At 40.7% G+C, this 19,951-nt stretch overlaps 1 protein-coding gene and 1 long non-coding RNA gene across 2 annotated transcripts in view; both read right to left on the minus strand.

The window, feature by feature from the left end:
- Positions 1-1,068: 1,068 nt before the first annotated feature.
- Positions 1,069-19,951, minus strand: part of LOC130600699 (uncharacterized) — a 66,221-nt gene continuing 47,338 nt past the window's right edge. The window contains exon 2 of the long non-coding RNA XR_008972517.1: positions 1,069-1,383. This is a non-coding gene — a long non-coding RNA (uncharacterized LOC130600699). The remainder of the gene's footprint in view (positions 1,384-19,951) is intronic.
- DUSP19 (dual specificity phosphatase 19) lies at positions 1,955-8,865 on the minus strand. Its single transcript, XM_057412226.1, has 4 exons — positions 8,593-8,865; positions 8,379-8,425; positions 7,220-7,372; positions 1,955-2,472 (listed from the first exon to the last, which is right to left on the minus strand). Exons 1-4 carry the CDS (start codon positions 8,816-8,818, stop codon positions 2,251-2,253), a joined length of 648 nt encoding a protein of 215 aa, XP_057268209.1. The 5' UTR covers positions 8,819-8,865; the 3' UTR covers positions 1,955-2,250.

Here is a 19,951-nt window from a genome sequence, read left to right on the forward strand (position 1 = left end):
GCAAGTGATTAGCATTTGTTACAGGTTTATATACTTTCACTATTACATTAGTCACATACATATTCATAATTCCCTCATGTAGGCGGGGACTATTATAACTAACTCCCGGAATTTATTATCATAAGCCTCCTTGGCGTCTGCGCACTGCTCTCTGGTGATTGTGGGCAGGGGTCTTGAGGATGAAGAGTCTTCCTCTTGTGAGTAGGCGTCTTGAGGATGAAGTAAGCAGTCTTCTTCACAGTGTACTTTTCACCTTTGGCACAGTTGGACCCCCCAGTAATCACACAACCATATCTGTCATTATTCTGATAACTAGCAAAGATTTAGAACTGTGTGCTCTTCCTGCAAAATTTATTGCAGGATGGGGAGACAAGGAGTCTCCCAAGCTAGCAGATGTCTGGGAGGCTCTGCCTCTAACTGATAAGTAGAAGGATGGTGTGAAATAACTCATTTAGTGGGGCCACTAAATCCTGTTATCTCACAGGATATGGACTTAATAACACAAACATTGTTCTTTAAAGCTAAAGGTACTTTAGAAGGATGGTGTGAAGCAATTAACTCGTGTTTAGTGGGGCCACTACATTCCACAGACTTACAACATAAACGTTTTCTTTCTACAACCTAAGTAAACTAAAAGGTGAAAAGTATACTGTGAGGAAGACTGCTTACTTCATCCTGAAGACCCCCTACTCACAAGAGGAAGACTGCTTACTTCATCCGCAAGACCCCTGCCCACAATCACCGCAGAGCAAGTGAGAAGAGGAGGAGACTTATGACAATAAGTTCCTGGAGCTAGTTATGATATCCCCCCCCCCCCCCCCCCGCCTATACGTGGGAATTAGGAATATGTACGTGACTAATGCAATAGTGAAAGTATATTAACCTTAACAAATACTAATCATTTGTGCCTCTGGCTACGGTCATGCGCCCAGCGCTGTTGCTTCTGCTTTATTGACTTTGTCCCTCAATAAAACCAAACCTTGTTATCTTGTTTAGAGGAGTGAGTTTGTATTTCACATAATGAAAGCATGCTTAACAAATCACTTCAGTACAAAAAAAATCCAGACACAGTGTTCTTTTTAATTTATTGCATATTAATATATCAAATAATTTGGAACTGGCATAAAGGCCATAAAAATATTAGCATCTTTTACAGATACATTAAAACAAAATAAAACCATGCCATCTTAATACAGTAATTCCAGCCCAAGACCTGTCAGGAGGATCAACAGTACCAATGCTATGATGTCTGTTCTTTATATTGGATATAAAATGGAGTGAGGGAATGCAAATTAATCACAGCATTACAGAATCCAGACTGGTTTGGGTTGGAAGGGACCTTAAAGCTCATCCAGTTCCAACCCCTGCCATGGGCAGGGACACCTTCCATTAGACCAGGTTGCTCCAAGCCCATCCAACCTGGCATGAAGATCAAATGCAAAGAAAAGGTAGTAGCAGTGAGTCAGAGATAGGTCATTATAAACACATTTTGTATCTCCACCAAAATAATCCACTAAAAATCCCTGATAGCCTGGTGCGGGCACTGATGAGAAAAAGACATGAAGCATTAAAGCATCCTACATATTTTGAGCATCCTCAAAAGGCCATCTGTTTTAATTTCTAAAAACATTTAATGGTTACACAAAATTTAATTAAATACTCTTTAGTTGCAGTATAAATTTAAAATCCAGTATCAAGGTACTTTATAGTATCAGCATTTTATTATCTAGCTTTTACAACCAACTACAATGCAGACATTTGGTTTAGTATTAAAGTGAACAGGACAACTTATCTCAGTTATTTTATTTCCTTTCTCTATTTCTTGCATTTTATGATGGGGTTGGAACTAGATGATCTTAAGGTCCTTTCCAACCCAAATTGTTCTATGATTCTATGGTCAAATAAAAAAACAAAAACAACAACAACAACAAAAAAAACAAAACAACCAAAACCATAATTCTGGGTTGTTTTTTTTCTAATATTTCGAGGAAAATTGAACTTTGTCTTTTTATTAGTACTCAATGCAGAGCTTGTTCTTGCCCAAAATCACCTCTGAAGTCAGTGGAATACCATTTGGCCTTCAGACTACATGGTGAAAAAAAAGGGGTCAAAGCGGGGTAAGAAAAAAACCTAAGTATGTAAAGACTTTAAAATCCATATGTGAAAGTGAACTGCAAAATGACATATTAAAGTACATCCAACATATGTTACTGTATAGTCAAAGCAGATTGTTTTGCTTCTCCCTTTTGATCAGTTGTGATCATTTATGCTTCCATTTGCCTTTATATTCTGTTCCTGGTACTTGTGTAGCTGCTCCATGAAGCCGGGATTTGGACAAGCCACAGGTCTTGCACTTTTCACCAAGGAAAAGGCTCTAGCAAAACTCAGTCTTTCTGAATTCATTAGGAAACCAATGACTACTGCTGCTGCACGGGAGACTCCTGCATTACAGTGGACCAGCACCACACCATCCTTCAAGAAACAAATGAAACATAAGCTGGAATATTCATTAAACAGATAGCAACAAGTATTAGAAACAATATTTAAAGGTCTATTTAGACCTACTAAAAGCTCCTGGCTGAGCTCAGAGCAAATATTTACACACACCAAACACAAATATACAAGCCCCAAAATAAGTATTTTTCTAACCAAAGCCACTTTATAATTACCCAATACTTCAAATCTAATTCATAACTTAGAACTAAAAAAACATTCCTCTGTGCCTTTCCCCAAGACCTTGCAGCAGCCCCCTCATGTAAAAGGCAAACTGCAGACAGCTGGGATACTAAGATACCTGATGTAACTGACTGCCAATTTTAAAATAATGCCATTAGCAATAAGGAAAGAAACTTGACTTTTTTGTTACCAGGTTAAAAACATGGCAAGGCAGCAAATAGCTAGGAACAGAGGCAGATTTTAGAACATCTTGTAGTTTCATGCTTCTTGAATACTCTGAAGCTCTTCAGTGAAGGTTCTGGATAAACAGGATCATGCATAGGAACAGAAATATCAGAAAAGACAGGGTGTAACTTGCAACAAATATCTACTGTCCAGTCACACTGCTGGTACACTGTAGCAACCGGTACAACTAGGGTCCTTTTAACTGAGGGCCAAGGTGCAGAATCCAAAACTACTGAACCTCCCACAAATTCAGAAATGTTTCTCCTGGGGTTCTCATGAATCACCATGAATTATTCAGGCTTCTCATGAATTATCTATAAAATTAATGGATTTATCTTCAGCATTTCTCACACAATCTTTGAGACAGCTGAATGACTCTAGAAAGACACTGAAAGTGTCTTCATTAAGAAATAATGGGTCTGAGTTAACCCAAAGACAATAAGACTGACCTAGTGTGGCTTAGGTGACATGTCCAATGCCCAGGCTTCATGTCTGTACATCAGATTGTGTCCTGGAAAAGGCCTGGCCCAAACTGTCTGCAAATGCCTCTCTCACAATAAAATTCCCCCAAGCCCCTAGCACATCCATATTCTGAAGAAAGATACTGAAACATGACAAAATGTGCTCAGAAACTTGAGGCTAAACATATATATTCAAGATACAAATAGCCTGCTCTGTCTGCCCTAACAGGCAGAAATTATTCATAGGGCATTTTACCCAGCGGTAAAAGAGACCTTATAACCACCAGGGTTTCTCTCTAGGAACTTGATGGGTTATGTTACAGACTGAGGAGTTGCAATTATCTGGTATATTAACAAACACACAGAGCAGAAAATAATTCCTGCTCCAAAATTTTTTCCATTTAAATACTAACACAAAAAAATGTAAGAAATTGAGTGTTAATATCCTTGTTGAAGGAATGCCAAGCTGAGACTAGAAGAATGACTTGCTCAAGTTAACACTATAAGATTATGGCAGAGCTAGGAGCTGAATTTAAACTCCTGCACCCCAGCACAATGAATGACAGTACCACCCTTTTTTGCAATGGAAATCACATCCCGTTTGCACTGCCTGCTGGAAACTGTTAACAATCATTCCCCTTCTTACATTCACAGGGGCATGCTTCCCAGTCAGAGACTACAGCAGAGCAGACAACAGACTCATACATGTTATTTCAACTACCTGAGGAAGTGCTGGTGGTGATGTGTAAATCTACTATCTCCTTTATAATAAGGACATGAAAATGATGACATTAAAAATTGTATTTATGCCACTGCTAATGAAGCAAATTATGAGGCTTATCCACTGTAGGTCTGGAGTAGTTTTTACTGATCTAATGGAAGTTATTTCAGACATACCATAATCAAAATCAATTATCTACCAGCGGCACTCAGGGTAAAAAATAAGCACCAAAAGTGATTATTTCTCATTTCACAGTTCATGCTCTATTCTCCTCTTTCACATTTCTTTTAAGGTTGTTTTGTTTGGGTTTTTTTTGACTGTTCTGTTGTACATTGCCATCCTGGGTTCAGCAGCAGTAGTCAATTTTCTCCTTAGTAGCTGGGGCAGTGCTCTGTTTTTCAACTTTAGCCTGAAAACAATGCTGACAAATACACCTATGTTTTTACTTGTTGCTAAGTAATGTTTACTGCAATCAAGGACTTTTCAGTCTCATGTTCTGCCAGTGAGGAGGGGCACAGGAAGCCAGGAGGAAGCAGAGACCAAAACTAGCCAAAGTATTCCATACCACAGCACATCAAGCCCAGTATATAAACTGGGGGGAGTTACTGGAAGGCCCAGATCACTGCTCGCGTTGGGCTGGGTATCGGTCAGTGGGTGGTGAGCAACTGTGTTGTGCACTGCTTGTGTTTACTGGTTTCTTTTCCTTTTTCCCTTTTAGTTTTATATTCTCTCCCCTTGTTATTCCCCTTGTCATTATTATTATTGGTGGTAGCAGTAGTAGATTTTTATTGTACCTTAGTTACTGGACTGTTCTTGTCTCAACCAGTGGGATTTACATTCTTTGGATTCTTCTCCCCATCCCTCTGGGAGCAGGAGGGGGAAAAAGGGGGAGAATGAGCAAGCAGCTGCGTGGTTCTGAGTTACCAGCTTGGCTTAAAACATGAAAATTGCCAAAAATTATATAGTGATATCCATGCAACAGACCTCAAAATTACTGAACATGAATGAACATGGGCAACAACAAAATCAAATTTAATACTGAGAACATTTATCTTCCTTTGATAAACTCTGTTGTTTCTTTATACAAAGATTAATTTGGCATGTAATTCTTAACTAATTTTGTATTAGATGTTAATACAATATAAAATTGAAAAACAGATTGAAAGTATGTCATCAATCTATTTACTGGGAACTCCTTGCTGTGATCCATTTAGCCTAATCTTTGCCTACCCAGAAATTGTCCATGGTCTTGCAAGAACTTCTGAAGATTCAAGACCAAGGGTTTTTTTAACAATTTTTATACAGAGGGAAGCAAAATCACCTTCCACCAAGAGAAAAGTTATTATACAGTGATTATACACAGTGAGCAAAAAGCCTCACCAAGGAAAGAAATTAAAAAAAAAGGATAAAGCTTTTGGTGAAGAGCCATAAACTAATGTAGTTCCTTAGGGATCCACTTTACAGTGGTGCTAGGGCTTTTTCTTTAGGAGGAAGAGAGGGAGCAATAAGGAGAGATGTTCATGAATGAGCCAAGATCTCTTCCCTGGAAGAACAAGATTTTAGAGGTTTTATTATTTGATATTAAACAGAAAGATAAAAAAGAAATCCTTTATTCACAGCACTGTGATCTGACATGGGTAATGGAAAATCTGCCTGCCAGTTTGGAGCCTAGAAGGTGAGCTCTGATCAGTATCAGAATTTTACCATGATGTGCACATACTTTAGCAGTTACCATTTTAGTAAAAGTCAATCCTATTACAACTACCAGCTGGCAGTGACTTACTCAACAGTACAGTCTATATTTGCATTCTCAAATTCAAGTGCTCACATACTCATCAGTGAGCACCTCTCCCTCCCCCATATAAGGAAATGAAACAGTAGTAGCTCATGATTACTTGAAGAGCACTTCATGATATAATTTCTCATAAGATCTTTTAACACTATTTTAACAAAGCAAATAAAGTGATTCAAACCATCCAGAAATCCATATCCACATACTACTGTTACATGCTTTGTAAAGTGATCCTGGAAGCCATCTATTCCATCAATTACCTGCTCTTTCACCCAACTCTCCCATTAGAAAACTAATAACATTGCTATAAAACTTTTCAGGAAAACTACATAGCTTACAAAATAGTAACTGGAAAACAAGCATCAGAGGCAGAAGGCAACACTACGCAGTTATGAATGGCAAGTCCCATTTTGAAATGAAGTTGAAACCGTAACTAGAAACCTTGAAGAGGTCATTAAGTGACAATGTGGATCACATAGCTTGTAAATAATAAATGAAAGAAGGAAAGAACATTGTGTGACACCAAGAAAGCTGGGGCAAGATTATCTGCTTTTATCCACACCTACATAAATAATGAATATGGTAGATATGGTGGAATAACATGCAATAAGGTTTGGTTGTCAAGTCATAGTTTTGATACCAAAGCAACAGTTGTCACAAATTACACAGTGAGCTGGAATTTAACAAATAGAAGTCAGGGATGGTCTTAGGAATAGACAAGTCTGCCAAGCAACCCCAGAAGGAGTTCCTTCACCCCATTCCCTAGGTCATGTCTTTTGTTAGCAGTTAAATCCCAGACTGGCTCCAAGACTACTTAACATTCTCTGACAGTCTTGGTATGTAATTGTATGTGGATTCACAACTCGATGGATGATCCAGGGGAAAGCACAAGAATGGCAGACTACTGCTGACAAACCACACAGATATGTAAAAGCCCTGTCAGGCTTGCTTCTACTTCAAAACAACATCCCCGATGGACAGATAGAAAGTCACGTTTCATCTTTTTCCTCTGTCAGATGCAGTGACTTGGACTTAGATTGTGATTTCTTTATCTAAAGTCAGCCATTGGTACTACTGTATTAAGGAAGCATTTCTCTAAAACATGTAAGACAGTCATCCTGAAAAAACAGTGCTGGAGAGAATGGGGGTTAAAGCAGTGCCACATCTCTACAAATGCTTAGAAATTGCTTAGATTCTCAATTTAAAATTTAAAAAGGCAGTGGCAAAACTATGATTTTGGTACCATACTTTTTTTTTGACAAAAGAAGCTGCTTTAGATTTTAAACAGTGTAATAAATAATCCAAACACGATAACTACTAACATCAATAATTGATATACCGTACCTGTATCTTGGCTTTCTCAATAAACTCAAAACACTCTGGGAAATAAGAGATAATATCAGTTTCTGGGAGGTCCAGAATAGAAATGGTCTTGTATATAAAGTCATCAAGGAAGGCATTTTGCACTCCATATGCCACATTTAGAACATGAGTAACCTGAGTCAAAAAAGGAAAAAAAAAAAAAAAAAAAAAAAAACAGAAATGGGCATTTTCTGATGATAGCAGGCAAAATGAGCAATAGCAGAGATGAATTCTTCTTAAGGCATACATAGACTGTACCTTACGCAACTGCAATGTTCAGTTTTACATACATATGCTGTCTATGGTATGCTTTTCTCCATGCAAAGTTTTAATGCACGTTAACATATACTATGATAAATTTCAGTTTCTTTGGGGTTTTGAGAGGAAATTAAAAGATTTGCCCTCACCCAAACACAGACTAAAGTACGGATTTTCAACAGAAAAGGGAGTTCTCAACACACAGGTGGAAAATAGAAAGCAACAGGAATGAGAGCGCGGACCACCCAGCAATCCCCCAGATCTCAAGCCTGCCCTAACCCATCAGCTTCAGGCTTTCTGCTGAGGAACTAACCAGTACTTGCCAGTGCAGCAGAAGGATTTCAGAGTAAACTATACCTGCGCTTGTCAGGTGAGACCACCTCTGGCCTCCTGTCATCTTTGCCCTGTTCAGGCTACGGCCAGGTCGTGGGTTATTTTAACTTACAATGAAGAAGTGACACTTAGATGGCACCAGATGCCAGACTGGTGCACACTCCCTGTCCTGCAGAAGCACCACTGTCCGAAGGCCTTATCACCCCGTTACTGTAACACAGAAGAGTAAGAAGTCCAAAGTTCAGGACAGACTTAGAGCTGCTGCTTTGTTTTCCTTCTTTCACCCCGCCCCACAAGGCAGGGAGGCCTGACACTGCTCGGTGTCCGGAGCTGAAACGCCTGCCGTTAAACATCTCTGAACAGTCAACACTCTTGCAGCAAAGTATTCCAGCTTCTGGTGAAGCTCGTAGGCATCCATATCCCTGCAAAGCAGCAGCCTTTTAAAAATTAAAATGTAATATAATTTTTCTTAGGGATATTTCAGACTTTTTAACGTAAACGCACCAACAAGCACTACGCGAGAGGCGTTTCGACTTCCGTGTTACGTTACCTTATGCTTTTTCATCGTCTCCAGGTCGTGAGCAGCATCCTGCGACCCTGGGAAGAAATCGCGCCGGTCGCTACGCCAAACCAAACCGGCAGGCCCTCGGGCTCGCTCCCCGCAGCGAGCGCTGGCTCGTCGGGGCAAACGAGCGGCGGGCCCCGGACCGCGGCCCGGTCAGGAGGGACGAGGCGCGCAGCCACCGCCCCCCGGCCGCACTCACCCAGCAGCAGCCAGGGCTTTACGACGCCGACCTGCAGGTCGGCGCTGAGGTCCTGCACATAGCCGCTACCGCCGGGCGCCGCCGCCGCCTCCTCCTCCTCCACGTGTAAGCAGGCTCCACGCCACGTCTCGATGATCCTCCTGCCGGTTAGCGTCGTTACGCGGGTGCGTTGCTTACGCAGGTTGTCTCTGGAGAAGCTGCGGATTTCCTGGGCAAGGGAGTGCATAGCCCAGACACAGCCGGTCACCCGCGACTGACCGCACGTTACCGCATAGGCCGAGCAGAACCAGCCTCCAGCCCCCCTGCCAGGCGAGCCGCGATTGGTAGAGCGCGGGCAGCCCCCATTGGCTGCCGGCCTCTCGGGGGCGGTGCCTCGGTGCGCAGGGGCTGGGAGGGCAGTGAAGGGGCAGTGGCGGGGGTGTAGGTATAGGTCTGTCGGTGCCAGTGGCAGACCCTGTCCCGGTCCCCGTCCCGGTCTCCGTCCCGGCCCCCGTCCCGGTCCCCGTCCCGGTCCCCGTCCCGGTCCCCGTCCCGGTCCCTGTCCCTGTCCCGGTCCCTGTCCCGTCCGCATTTGCTCATGCCCTCGGAGCTGCCGGTGTGCCACAGAACTCCCTGCGAGGCGCTGGGGCCGCCCTCGAGTGCGGTCTTGTTTGTGGTGAGGTCAGTCGCAGATTTGTCACTGATTTTTGTTTAGCACTTACAAGCCTGGGAGAAAGTTTTGGGTTCAGCTAAAGCTTTGGGAGGGGGTAAATTTATATTTTTAAATTATTATTTCTAGGGGTTTGGTGTGCCAGCGAAGAACGTAGCAGATACCATTAAAGCAGCATAGGAATAAAAAGGAGGCAAGGTGAGCTTGTTTTTCCTTTATTCCCCAGCCACTGAATGTCCACGTTTACATGTGTTGTCTATAAAGTGCTGTTTGTAGTGTTAATGCAGCTAGCATATGAGTATGGAAAATTTTTGTTTGTGGAGTAGAAAGGTAATGCTGTTAAATCATGCCTTAAATATAATCTGAATTAAATACAAATTGTAACAAATACATGTTGGGGGATTTAGATTCCTTCATGCTGGTTTTGGAATAAAGATGTGTTACTACAGTACATCCCCTCTGATGTTATAATATTCCTCAAAGCTGTGCTGGCAGGGTATGATGACTGTGAAAAGATCTTGTGATAATTGCTAGAACGCAGTACAGAACAAAGGCACCTTAGTTCCATGTAAAGAGGTCTGCAGATGCATTGTCAATTTTAGAAGCAGCGATGTTAGAAACGGCAAGAACAAAAGTTTTTCCAGGAATGCCAGAGACAGTCTTCTGATGGGAATTAGACAAAAAATCAAGTTCAAACGAAAAAGGCAGAATACCTTACACACTGCCTGGAAAAGCAGGAGTCTAAACCAAGAGATAAAATCAAGGAAGATGCTTAGGGCAGGGGGAGGAACAGAACAGAGATGTTGGCTGAATCAGAGATTGAAGTAGCAAAGGTGCAAGACAGAAGCTCCAGGACAAAACGTGATTCTCAGTAATCACTGTCTGCAACAAAAATGAAATTTTAAATACAAGTAGGCATTCTTGTAACTTTCTTTATGGTAGATGTGTACTCAGTAGCCTTTATGAAAGTGGACTGTGGCTCTTAGCAGTTAAAACAATGTAAAGTTAAACCAAGTTTAAGAAGTTTTTGGAAATGTCTAATCAATAATTTTGATGTAGTTGATCCCAAGAAAGCAACAGAGAGCTTTAGGTCCATGTTAAGACAGCAACTGCATAGAATTTTATGGCTGGTTTTCAGCCTGCATTGGCTTGCTACTGCTGCCTGTAGGAAAAAACAAGAAAAGCTGGTATCCTGTGGGAATGCAGGGAGCCTCATGTGCCAGGAAACTGGCAAGGCCTGAGCAGAACTGGCTTGCAGTCCAGGCCCAGGAGGCTGTCTAGAGTAGCAAGGCTGTGGGATGTGCTTTTTAACCAGCTTCTGTCCTGTACAAGAATGGGGATATGTGTGAGTGTTTGCAAGACTAAGCTGTGACAGATCTGTAAAATGCTTACCATTGAAGGTAATAATACAATTATCTGTTGTTCCTTAACCTCTGAGGAAGAGTCTGCAATATGTGTGGACAGAGAAAGGCAGCTGATCCCGAAGTAGTAGATTCAATTCTCTGTTAGGAATGTTTATCATTGTTACAACTACCTTAAAAGCCAGGGGTCCCTGCTGGACATGAAATCTGTACTACTGTTATCCCTGAAATCCAAGTATTCTGTAGATGTATATATGCAGAGTTAGTACATTATTATTAGTGTGTCCATATCACAAGTATTAGATCTAGCCTGAATATTCAGACACTTTTTTTGTGATACAGGCATTTATATGCTACTGTTAAATTGTTCATACTTTCCATCACAAGATGGAAGAGAAGATAATAATGAGAGTAGAGTTTAAAACTGGGATCTCAGTTCACAGATAAATGCTTCTTCTTGCGTGCTTTGCTGAGGGTAGAAGATACTTCCAAAGATACAGCAGGAGCCAGGTGCTGTCTCCTCTTCATTAGCTGAATGCATTTATGGTATTGCTGGATCTTCAGGGTTTGAATAAGCTATCTACCAATGCAAACGCAGTAGAGTTTAAGTCATTTTTAAGTTCAAGGTTCTTCTGTTTCATCTGCCAAGAAATTCAGCAGAACCTGTTCTAGTGGGCAAAAACTAACATGGGCGCTAATTATTACAGAAAGCAGCTCATACACACTTAGCTCATATGATGATATATTATCTTTCTGTTGCCTTTGTTTCCTTCCACTATTCATTTTGGTCCAGCTACTGCCTGTAATCATCAGTGCAAAAGAGCTAGCTTTTATGAGAGAAATGATAACCAGACATTCCAGATAGCTGACTTAGAGAAACCAGCCTTGCACTCTGAAAAATGCATGCTGAAGGGTTGAACTTGATTGCAAAATGCACCAAAAATTGAGTCAATGGCTTATGTCAGTAATTTGACTGAAACAGACTCAGACCCTAATTAGTATACTAATTACTTCACATTTCAAACTGAAGTAACCAGATTATTTTGAGGAATAAGAGAAATGGGGCAAAAATCAAAATACTGTCAGTTAATATCTAACTAATAATACAAGCCTCTGCTCCAGACTGTATGTTCATTAGCTGAAAATAACTGAGGTTAAAATAATTGTGTGCAGCAGTTGGTCACAGGGTGACAATGAATCATGAATATAGTGTTGGTGATGAGAAAGGCAGGCGTGACCATAGCATGCATCAAGAGGTATTTAAAATAGAAATAATGCTATTGTATAAAATTCCAGTAAGCCTTTTTGGAAGTGCATTGTGCTCTTTGGGGATGACAGTATCTAAGGAAGATGATGTCATACTTGAAACAAGGACAAAGAATAGCTTAAAGCTTAAATTGTTCAACTCTTCTCAAAGCACTCCGTGGTACTTGGTCCCCTTGGGACAGGCAGCTCCTGTCCATTCTGACTTGAGTGGGAGTAGCCTCCTGACTTAGTAACTAGTTCTCCACCATTTATGCCAGCACACAAATAAGCACTTCTAGCAACGACTAGTCTGCCTTACACACTCCAGAATGTCCCGCACACAGCATGGAAGCCCCTACCTGACAGAGTCTAAGCTCCAGCTTTGCAAAGCTGTCAAGATGTGGTGCCTACTCTTCCTGTCTTTTCTGTTTCTGAAAAAGCAAGCAGTTTGGAGGCACAAGCTCAGGATCATTCACACCCTAAGCAACAGAGCAAGATGGTACACAGAAGCATGGCTGGTGCATGACATGCTCACATTTCCCTTCACAGGCATTTTCTTGGCATGTGCCTGTGCTCCATGCCATTTCACCCGTGTAGAGAGGTTTCAGCTGAAAGACAACCATGCATTTGTTCTCATCCTTGTGTTTTCCACCCTTTAGGCTTGTCTGCTTGTCTTTAGGCTTCTGATGGGCACAGAAGGAAATGTTCTAGAGTCAAAGCAAAGCAAGAGTTACATTGATGGAGAATGACTTACCCTCTTTTCCGCTTGGTTCTGTACCTTCATCTCATATCCTCAACAAGACTGCAGATACTACCTCTTTCATCCTGATACCAGTAACGTGCCTGGAAAATCTGTCTTAAGTGGCACCCTAACTGGAAAGTGAAACTTATGACCTTAAAAAGCTACCAAAGTCTAGACAAAATCTTGGAATATCTTTTTATGGGTAAGGATGAGTTTGTAGCAAGGCCTCTTCTGGAACTGAATATAGTGAAGAGCAAAAAGTCCACAAGGGTTCTCAGTTATGTGTGCTGAAACCACTACATCACTGAGGTTTTTGTCTTCTAGGATAGCAGAAAGTAGGGGTGAAGGCAGGGGTAAATTGTTAAGCACATGGCATTTAAAAAGTGTTGGCATAGTAGCTGGTCCAAATGGAGAAAGTTATGGGAAGCAGGATCATGATGAAGGCTGTGTACAGAAGTTACCAAAACAAAAAGTTGACAGCGCATTCCTATATGCACTGCTGTAGTTACACGTATTGTGACCTGTTTGTTAGTGAGCCCAGCTTCAGTGTAAGGTGTTGGTTTGTTGCTGGGTTTCTGTCACTGCCAGTTTGTAACATGAGATGTTCTAGACACATTCACTGAACAACTCACCTTTCCTTGTGTGTGAGAACAGGATGAGACCAGAGGTGGTAGGAGTCATCTTGAATTTTTGGAGTGCTTTAGTTCTGCATAATTGTGGTGCTCATTTACTGCTGCAGAAGATTTCCCATTGTAAGAAGTAGTATATATCCTAAGTACACATTTACATATTCTCTCTTCCTATACCCCTTTAACATACAAATTGAAACATCCATTAATGCTATGCTTCTAATATATGTATAATATTCTAATGTATGCTGCATCATTCTTACTGGTTTTACCTATGTCGTGTTTCTTCAGCTAAGAGCAAAGGATGCATCTTGGCCAAGCCTGGAAATAAAGACAGTTCCTCAAGCCTTTGAGTCTGTAGCCTGAGAGACTGAGTTGGTGATCTGCGTCTGACAACATGCGTAAGAAAACCCAGTCCATGCTGCAAAAGGCTGTGAACAGAGGCCCAGTGGTTGCTCCTAAGAATATTGGTAAGTATGTGGACCTCTTCCTGTTGCAGAATGACTCTAAGAGCAGGACCATAGAGTTCTGGAGGACTGTGCAAGCAAGGCAGGGGGTGGCCCCCACAGGTAGCCGGAGACCAGACCTGGGAGGAGAATGTGGAGGAAGCTGTGGGGGGCTAACCAATACTGTTGTGCCAAGAAGGAGTGGCTGAATACCACTCCTATATATGTGTGAACTGCGTCACAAATAAAGTAGAAGTTGCTTATCACCCATATTGGGTTGGCCTGTCTGCTTCTCCTCGCCACTTACATCTTCCAAACACTGTCTTCTATCCCTGGCCTGAAGGGTAGGCAGCTTCTCTTATTTATTTATTTATTTATTTATTTATTTATTTATTTATTTATTTATTTATTTATTTATTTCAGGCAGCATTGTTAGCTTGTTCTTACAAAGCTAGCCTGAAACAGTGGTATTTCCACTGGCATATCATCTCATATTGCTGCAGGGAAATCTCCCCAGAGGCAAACCCCTGCCCATAACCAAAGCCATGGCCCTACAAACACTTATCAGGACATTCCTCTCTGCTCTCACCACACTTCGTGAGTAATCCATGCAAATAAGCAGGCTGATTCACTGATCTAAAGATGTATCTTTTTATAGTGCGTCACGGATTATGTTGAATAATGAGCATTGAGGAACAGGGTAGAAGGCAAACCTGAAATGTTTAACAAATAGACATAGGGAGTATCCCTGGGGATCTGTTGGTGTGAGGAAGATCTGGCACAACTTATGTTTGTGTTATGTAAATAGGATCTGAATTCCACTCCTGTTTGCACTCAGGTTTCTCTTCTCCAGTGCAGCCATGTCTGAGCAAATATATATATCTCTCTATAAAATTATATATATATATATATATGCATAATGTTAATGTGCTCATGAACCTAGGTGTAAAACCAGGTATGTCAGCTCAGTAGTAGGAACACAGGCAAAGTTAATCAGGGAACGGAACAGTCTAGTAAGAGACTATAAAAATATGACCCATTTTAACACAAATGTACACATCCAAAACACCTTCCAGTCAGGCCAGCTGCTCTGTGAAGGAGTGATGGGTAATTCAACAGATAGCATAGACCATCAGTCACCCAGGCAGTTGTTGTCCATCATTTCTGTGTTATTTCATTTTCAGATTACCTTCACTTCAGAAAAAATACTACTTAAGATGAACATTGCAGTACAGCCTGAAAAGAACCTGTAAAGGTCAGGACCTTTAAAAAGATAACAGAAAAATCTGAGCTTTTCAAGAGAAACAGGTGAGCTTCTATTATCTCTTCAAGTCCTTTGAAATGCAAAGTATGTTTTTCTTTCTCCTTTTTTAAGGGGCAGGGGTGAAGTTAAAGGTAAAATTATGATTTTTCAATGGCTCACCATTATGACTACTCATGATTTGGCTTTTTATCTGAACACTCAAAAGAGCAATTTCCATTTTGCAGTGCAGCTTCTGCAAAGTTGTGCCTACTTCTGCACAAACGAAATTAATCTGCCTCCCAAACTTCCTGTTTCTCTATAGATTTATTTCAGTGGTCAAAGACATGAAAGCTACTTTAGAGCAAAAGTCCCCAGAAGTTTCTCTTGCAGCAAAGACCAAGCCTACAACCTGGAAAGTTAAAAATAAAGAAGGTAAATTCAAAGTTTATTTCAGAGTTCTCATAGCGTCTTATGTGTACATTTTGCTTATGTGTAGCTTCCACAGGCATAACAAAATATTGTTACAATTTTTACCAGAATGCATAGTAAGTTTTTCTAGCTTCACAGAGTTCCAGAAGGAAGCCATTAGACCTTCTAGTCAGGATCATAAACCCAAGGCAGTAGGAGAATTATTTTGTATATGAGCCTAGCCTGACCTGCAAGTAGGACCTATTCTTACTGTTTACCCTGAAGAGATACCTTCTGTAAGTAGGGATTAAGGTGATGTGGAACATGCATCAGCATAGCACTTCATTTCCCGAAAAAATAATAATATTGGAGAATACAGTTCCTCTGCATGCCCTTTCTTTTGCCTTAGCACACTGCTAGTATTGCATTTACTTACTTGCTTGTGTGTGGGAAGAAATTCCCTGCAGGCAGGGAAAGAAAATTAAGCTATTTGTGCCCTATCTCATTCGGCGTCTATAGCCAGATCCAGCCAGCGCATGGCTCTCTAATAACTTCCCTCTCACTAACAAGGTGAGATCTAATTTTCCTTTGCCTCTCAAAATACCAATCTAGCAGGCAGGAGCTGACCTAGGTTATTTCTTCAAATTCCTATATACAAGATACAGTTAAGCTAAGTGAGCCTTTGCTTACAGAATCCTAAAAGCTTTAATGGGTTCAAAAGGCAATGGGCATATTTACAGAAGAGAAGTAGATCAACAGGTACTAAATGCAAGACAGTGTCTCTGGCTCATAAAGCCCCTGAGCCACAAAACCGTTGGTGTCTGGGAGTACATTCTGCAGAAGCAGTGGAATGTGCTTCCCTGTTCTGACACTCTTCCTTAGTGCTCTGTTCTTTGGCCACTGGATAGAGACAGGGTGCTGAGCTGGGTGGGCTTTTGGTCTGACCAAGTTCTTGGTTTTATTTTCTTTCTGGTCTAGTGAGTAATAAAAATGAGTAAACTTAGCATTATAAACTTTAAAAATTACATAAAATCACTTCATATTTAATTACATAAAATCCCTGACCAAAGAGGCTGTATTTGTGAACTGTAAGAGAATACAAATTAGAGGTGAGAGAGTAAAGCCTTATTAGTCAATATTATTGATGATACTACCATTGTAACTAAGTTTGTAATGTGATACTGCATGTGTCATCAAAGAAAGCAATACTGCTGGCATTTATTTTTGCTGTGAGGACTGAGACAGATGCATCTATCATTATTTGGGGGATATTTTATCTATAGAAATCTACAGCTGGCCTTTTCTGTCAAATGTAAACCTCAGACTTTTAAAGGGAACATTTTAGCTTGATTTTTGCTGTAATCACTATTCAGGATCCCCACTGACTGGTAAATTAATTCCTAGAAACAGTGCAGGGGAAAACCTTTTATTCTATGGGTGTTCCTTGGATAAAATTTTCCTCCCCTAAATATAGGGTGAGTTTAAGGCAGAGGACTTCTTTCTTAATCTTTGCTGGATGGACTGTAAGGCTATTGCATTTAAAGAGGTACATGCTATTCCCCTGGTTTCTGCTGAGAGGAAGAGAGGAGACAAAGAAACCTCTAATAGGTTATTTTTGTACATTCATAACTATAGCCAATCATTAGTCCATGGTGTTACCCCATTTATCCGAGAAGTTTAACAAAGGCTAAATTAGGTCAGGACACGTGAGCTTGTATGTGACTGCCAGAGAAGGCTCTGTAGATAGATGAAGATGCATGGCCAACAGAAGCCCCACAATTTTTCTGTGTGCAGGACCACCTTGATAGGTCTTGTTCGACTAGCTGTCATCTTTATTCCAGCATCAACACATCAGTTTCTGACCACATCCCCCTTTCAAAGACAGCAGAGATCATTCTTTGCACACTGATCACTCATGATTTAGTCTGGTCAGTGGGCAGTTAGCATAGGCTAACTCATCTGTATGATAAAGATTTGTAACCACATTAGGCATCCTGTCTCTATCTAGGGGCCTCACAGACATCTTGAAGATCACTGTTAGTTCTTCTTGACTCTTCAGCCTGTAAGGAAACTGCAATTAAAATGTGATTTCTAATCTAGGTGGACTCCTAATCCAGTGCCTTTTCTGATTTCAGTATTTACCAGGATGTTCTTAAAGCTGGTGATGTAATCCCTAATTTAAGGTCAACACCCATACCAGGTCAAGACCTTAATTTGAGTTGGGTGACTCATTCTGCCAGCCCTCCTAAGCTTTGTTTCATAGCCAACAAGAAAACTTTAATCCATTTGCTTAATGGTCTCTGCAAGAGCTAACTGCAATCCTGACTCTGGAACTACACAACTGGATCTAATCTGCTATCTTGCTTCCACCTCTGTGTGAAAAGTAATCACTGCTCCAGGCTGAAACAAGACAACTCTTAGCCCACCAATACTTTTCTAAGTTTACTCTGTTTACCCATGCTGATAGCTCACAGGTAACCAACTTTCTTCCTGCTGTCACAAACTTCCATAGCCACCAGACTGACATTTGATTACTGGTTAGTCATGAACCTGGGACACATGGAGAAAGCTAGCTCTTAAGTGTTGCTAGCAACCTCCTTCTCTACTGATCAAGGCTCATTTGCACAGTGTCAGACTAGAAGTTCTGGAACATGCTTATCATACTTGTCCCTCCAGTATGAGCAAAAGTGCTCATGCATTCTCAAATGAGCAGGTTTCTGCAGCGCATGAGAAAATCACCGCTGTAGTAGTCACCTTCTGTTTCAGCCTGGCTTTGCACAGCTCTTTTATGTTACCTCTCTCCAATGTTCATGTTCTTTTAAGTTCAAAGGCCTGGTATCTCTGAGCAACTGCTGTATGTCGTATACAGCCTCAGCTAGAAGGACTTGCACAAAATTGAACAGGGAGGTGGCACACATATGAACTTGCATGCTAATGAGACAATAGATTAAAATACCTTTAGAGAGGGGAAAAAGGAGAACATGGGAAATGGCAGACCTACTGGCTTCATGACAGATTAAATAATGAAAAAGGTTTGGATTAATCAAGAAAATTATAGATTAAAATATAATGAATCTGTCAGCTAGGTTTAGTGGGGATAATAGGTCTTTTGAACCTGTTGCTGCTTCAGATAAGATTAAAAGTCTGCCTGAGAAAGGCAACTGTGTTTGTTCAATCCTATTTATTAGTTTTACAGGTGATCTAAGCAATATTACAGACTTTGTGTGGTAAAGTTTTCAGATTCTGTGCTTTTACATACAAGTTTAACAATGTAAAAAATATTTATGAATTATTAACAATAAATACTATGGCATGAGCCAAATAATTGTGATTATGATGACCATTTAAAAAGTCAGATCTGTTCAAGTAACAGTTTGGCTTTGTGTTTTGAATTGTTTCTACCTGAAAAGGAAATACTAAACAAAATGAGTGTGTAAAAATTGCTTCTGTTGGCCAAAGGGGCGGAAGTTATGCAGTGGACTGTGCTATATCACTTACGGAGAGTGCAGGTCCTGATAGCTGCCATTTCACTGACTGGTCATGGAGTTTTCAATAGTCCCCAGAACAGAAGAAGTTAAACCAATGCAGGAAAAAATGCACACAGGAAAAGTAATGCATATAAGAGAAATACTTCTACAGAAATGTAAGCTTGATGTGTGGTAAATACTTAAGTTGCAATACAGTCTACTCTGCAGAAGTAAATTGTCCATTACACAAGGTCGCAATGCTAAAAAACTTTATATACTGTTCGTGTGCTTCACTGAACACCCAGTAGTGTTGATACATGTGTAGCAACTTGGTGATTATTCTATTGAAGCTTCTCAAATAGCATTTTCGTTACTGTCTGAAAGCCCCATAGCGAATAGCACAATTAAACCCCAAATGGACCAGAAAGTTAACTTTAAAAGGACCAGACCTGAGCTCCACCCCAATCTAAGTGCTGTTTGGAACTTGCCCTAAACTCATATGTCTGGAATAAATATAGAAAGCTGTTTAAATGTTAATCATTAATAAATCCTCAAGCCAATAGTAGTCATGTCTTTTAAAGATAATTGTCAGCCTAATTCTTCCCTTCATTTAATTTTGCCACACCTGTAAGAGCTATGCTGTTACTGACAAAGCTTGTATTTCCACTTGGTTGTTAGGCTTGCTGCTAGACTGGTGAGCCCAGATTATACAATGCAGATGTTTTTATAATCTAAATAAATCTTCCTGCCAAAAACCTGTATGTACTCTTGCAGTTTCTACATAAAGTTGTAGCAGCAGAAGTAGTATGACAGCATGGGCTTTACCCAACCACCATTAAAATGATGACAAAACTGTTGACTGCTTAAATACATGCGTTCATGTTAACAAAATTTGTCTGGGTGATGTCTGTTTTCTGTTACTGAGATTTCTCTTTTCATATTTAGCAAAGGTTTCCAAGTGTTTTTGATGTGCTTTCTATGAAACCTAATTTCAGCTATACTGTATCTTCTCTAGATGTGCACATTTTCTCCTTCTAATAAGCATTAAGTGTTTAAAAGCAAGAGGAAAAAAACACATGCTTTGTAGTTCCAAGCTTGACACCAGTCCTTACGTTTAGATGTGCAAGATGCTGCCAGTTAATTCATCAGCAGTATCTTGTGTCCCCATG

Source organism: Pezoporus wallicus, unplaced genomic scaffold (assembly GCF_028554395.1).
Source record: "Pezoporus wallicus isolate ANWC-B61680 ecotype Strahan unplaced genomic scaffold, APGP_CSIRO_Pwel_v1 contig_6566, whole genome shotgun sequence".
Classification (NCBI taxonomy): Eukaryota; Metazoa; Chordata; class Aves; order Psittaciformes; family Psittacidae; genus Pezoporus; species Pezoporus wallicus.

Bases quoted from the DNA above. Each gene is read 5' to 3' on its own strand.
- DUSP19 (XM_057412226.1), bottom strand. From the start codon at position 8,818: ATGCACTCCCTTGCCCAGGAAATCCGCAGCTTCTCCAGAGACAACCTG. The intron at 8,426-8,592 runs GTGAGTGCGGCC...ATTTCTTCCCAG, and splicing joins AAAGCCCTGGCTGCTGCTGG to GGTCGCAGGATGCTGCTCAC. The intron at 2,473-7,219 runs GTACGGTATATC...TGTTTCTTGAAG, and splicing joins TTGAGAAAGCCAAGATACAG to GATGGTGTGGTGCTGGTCCA.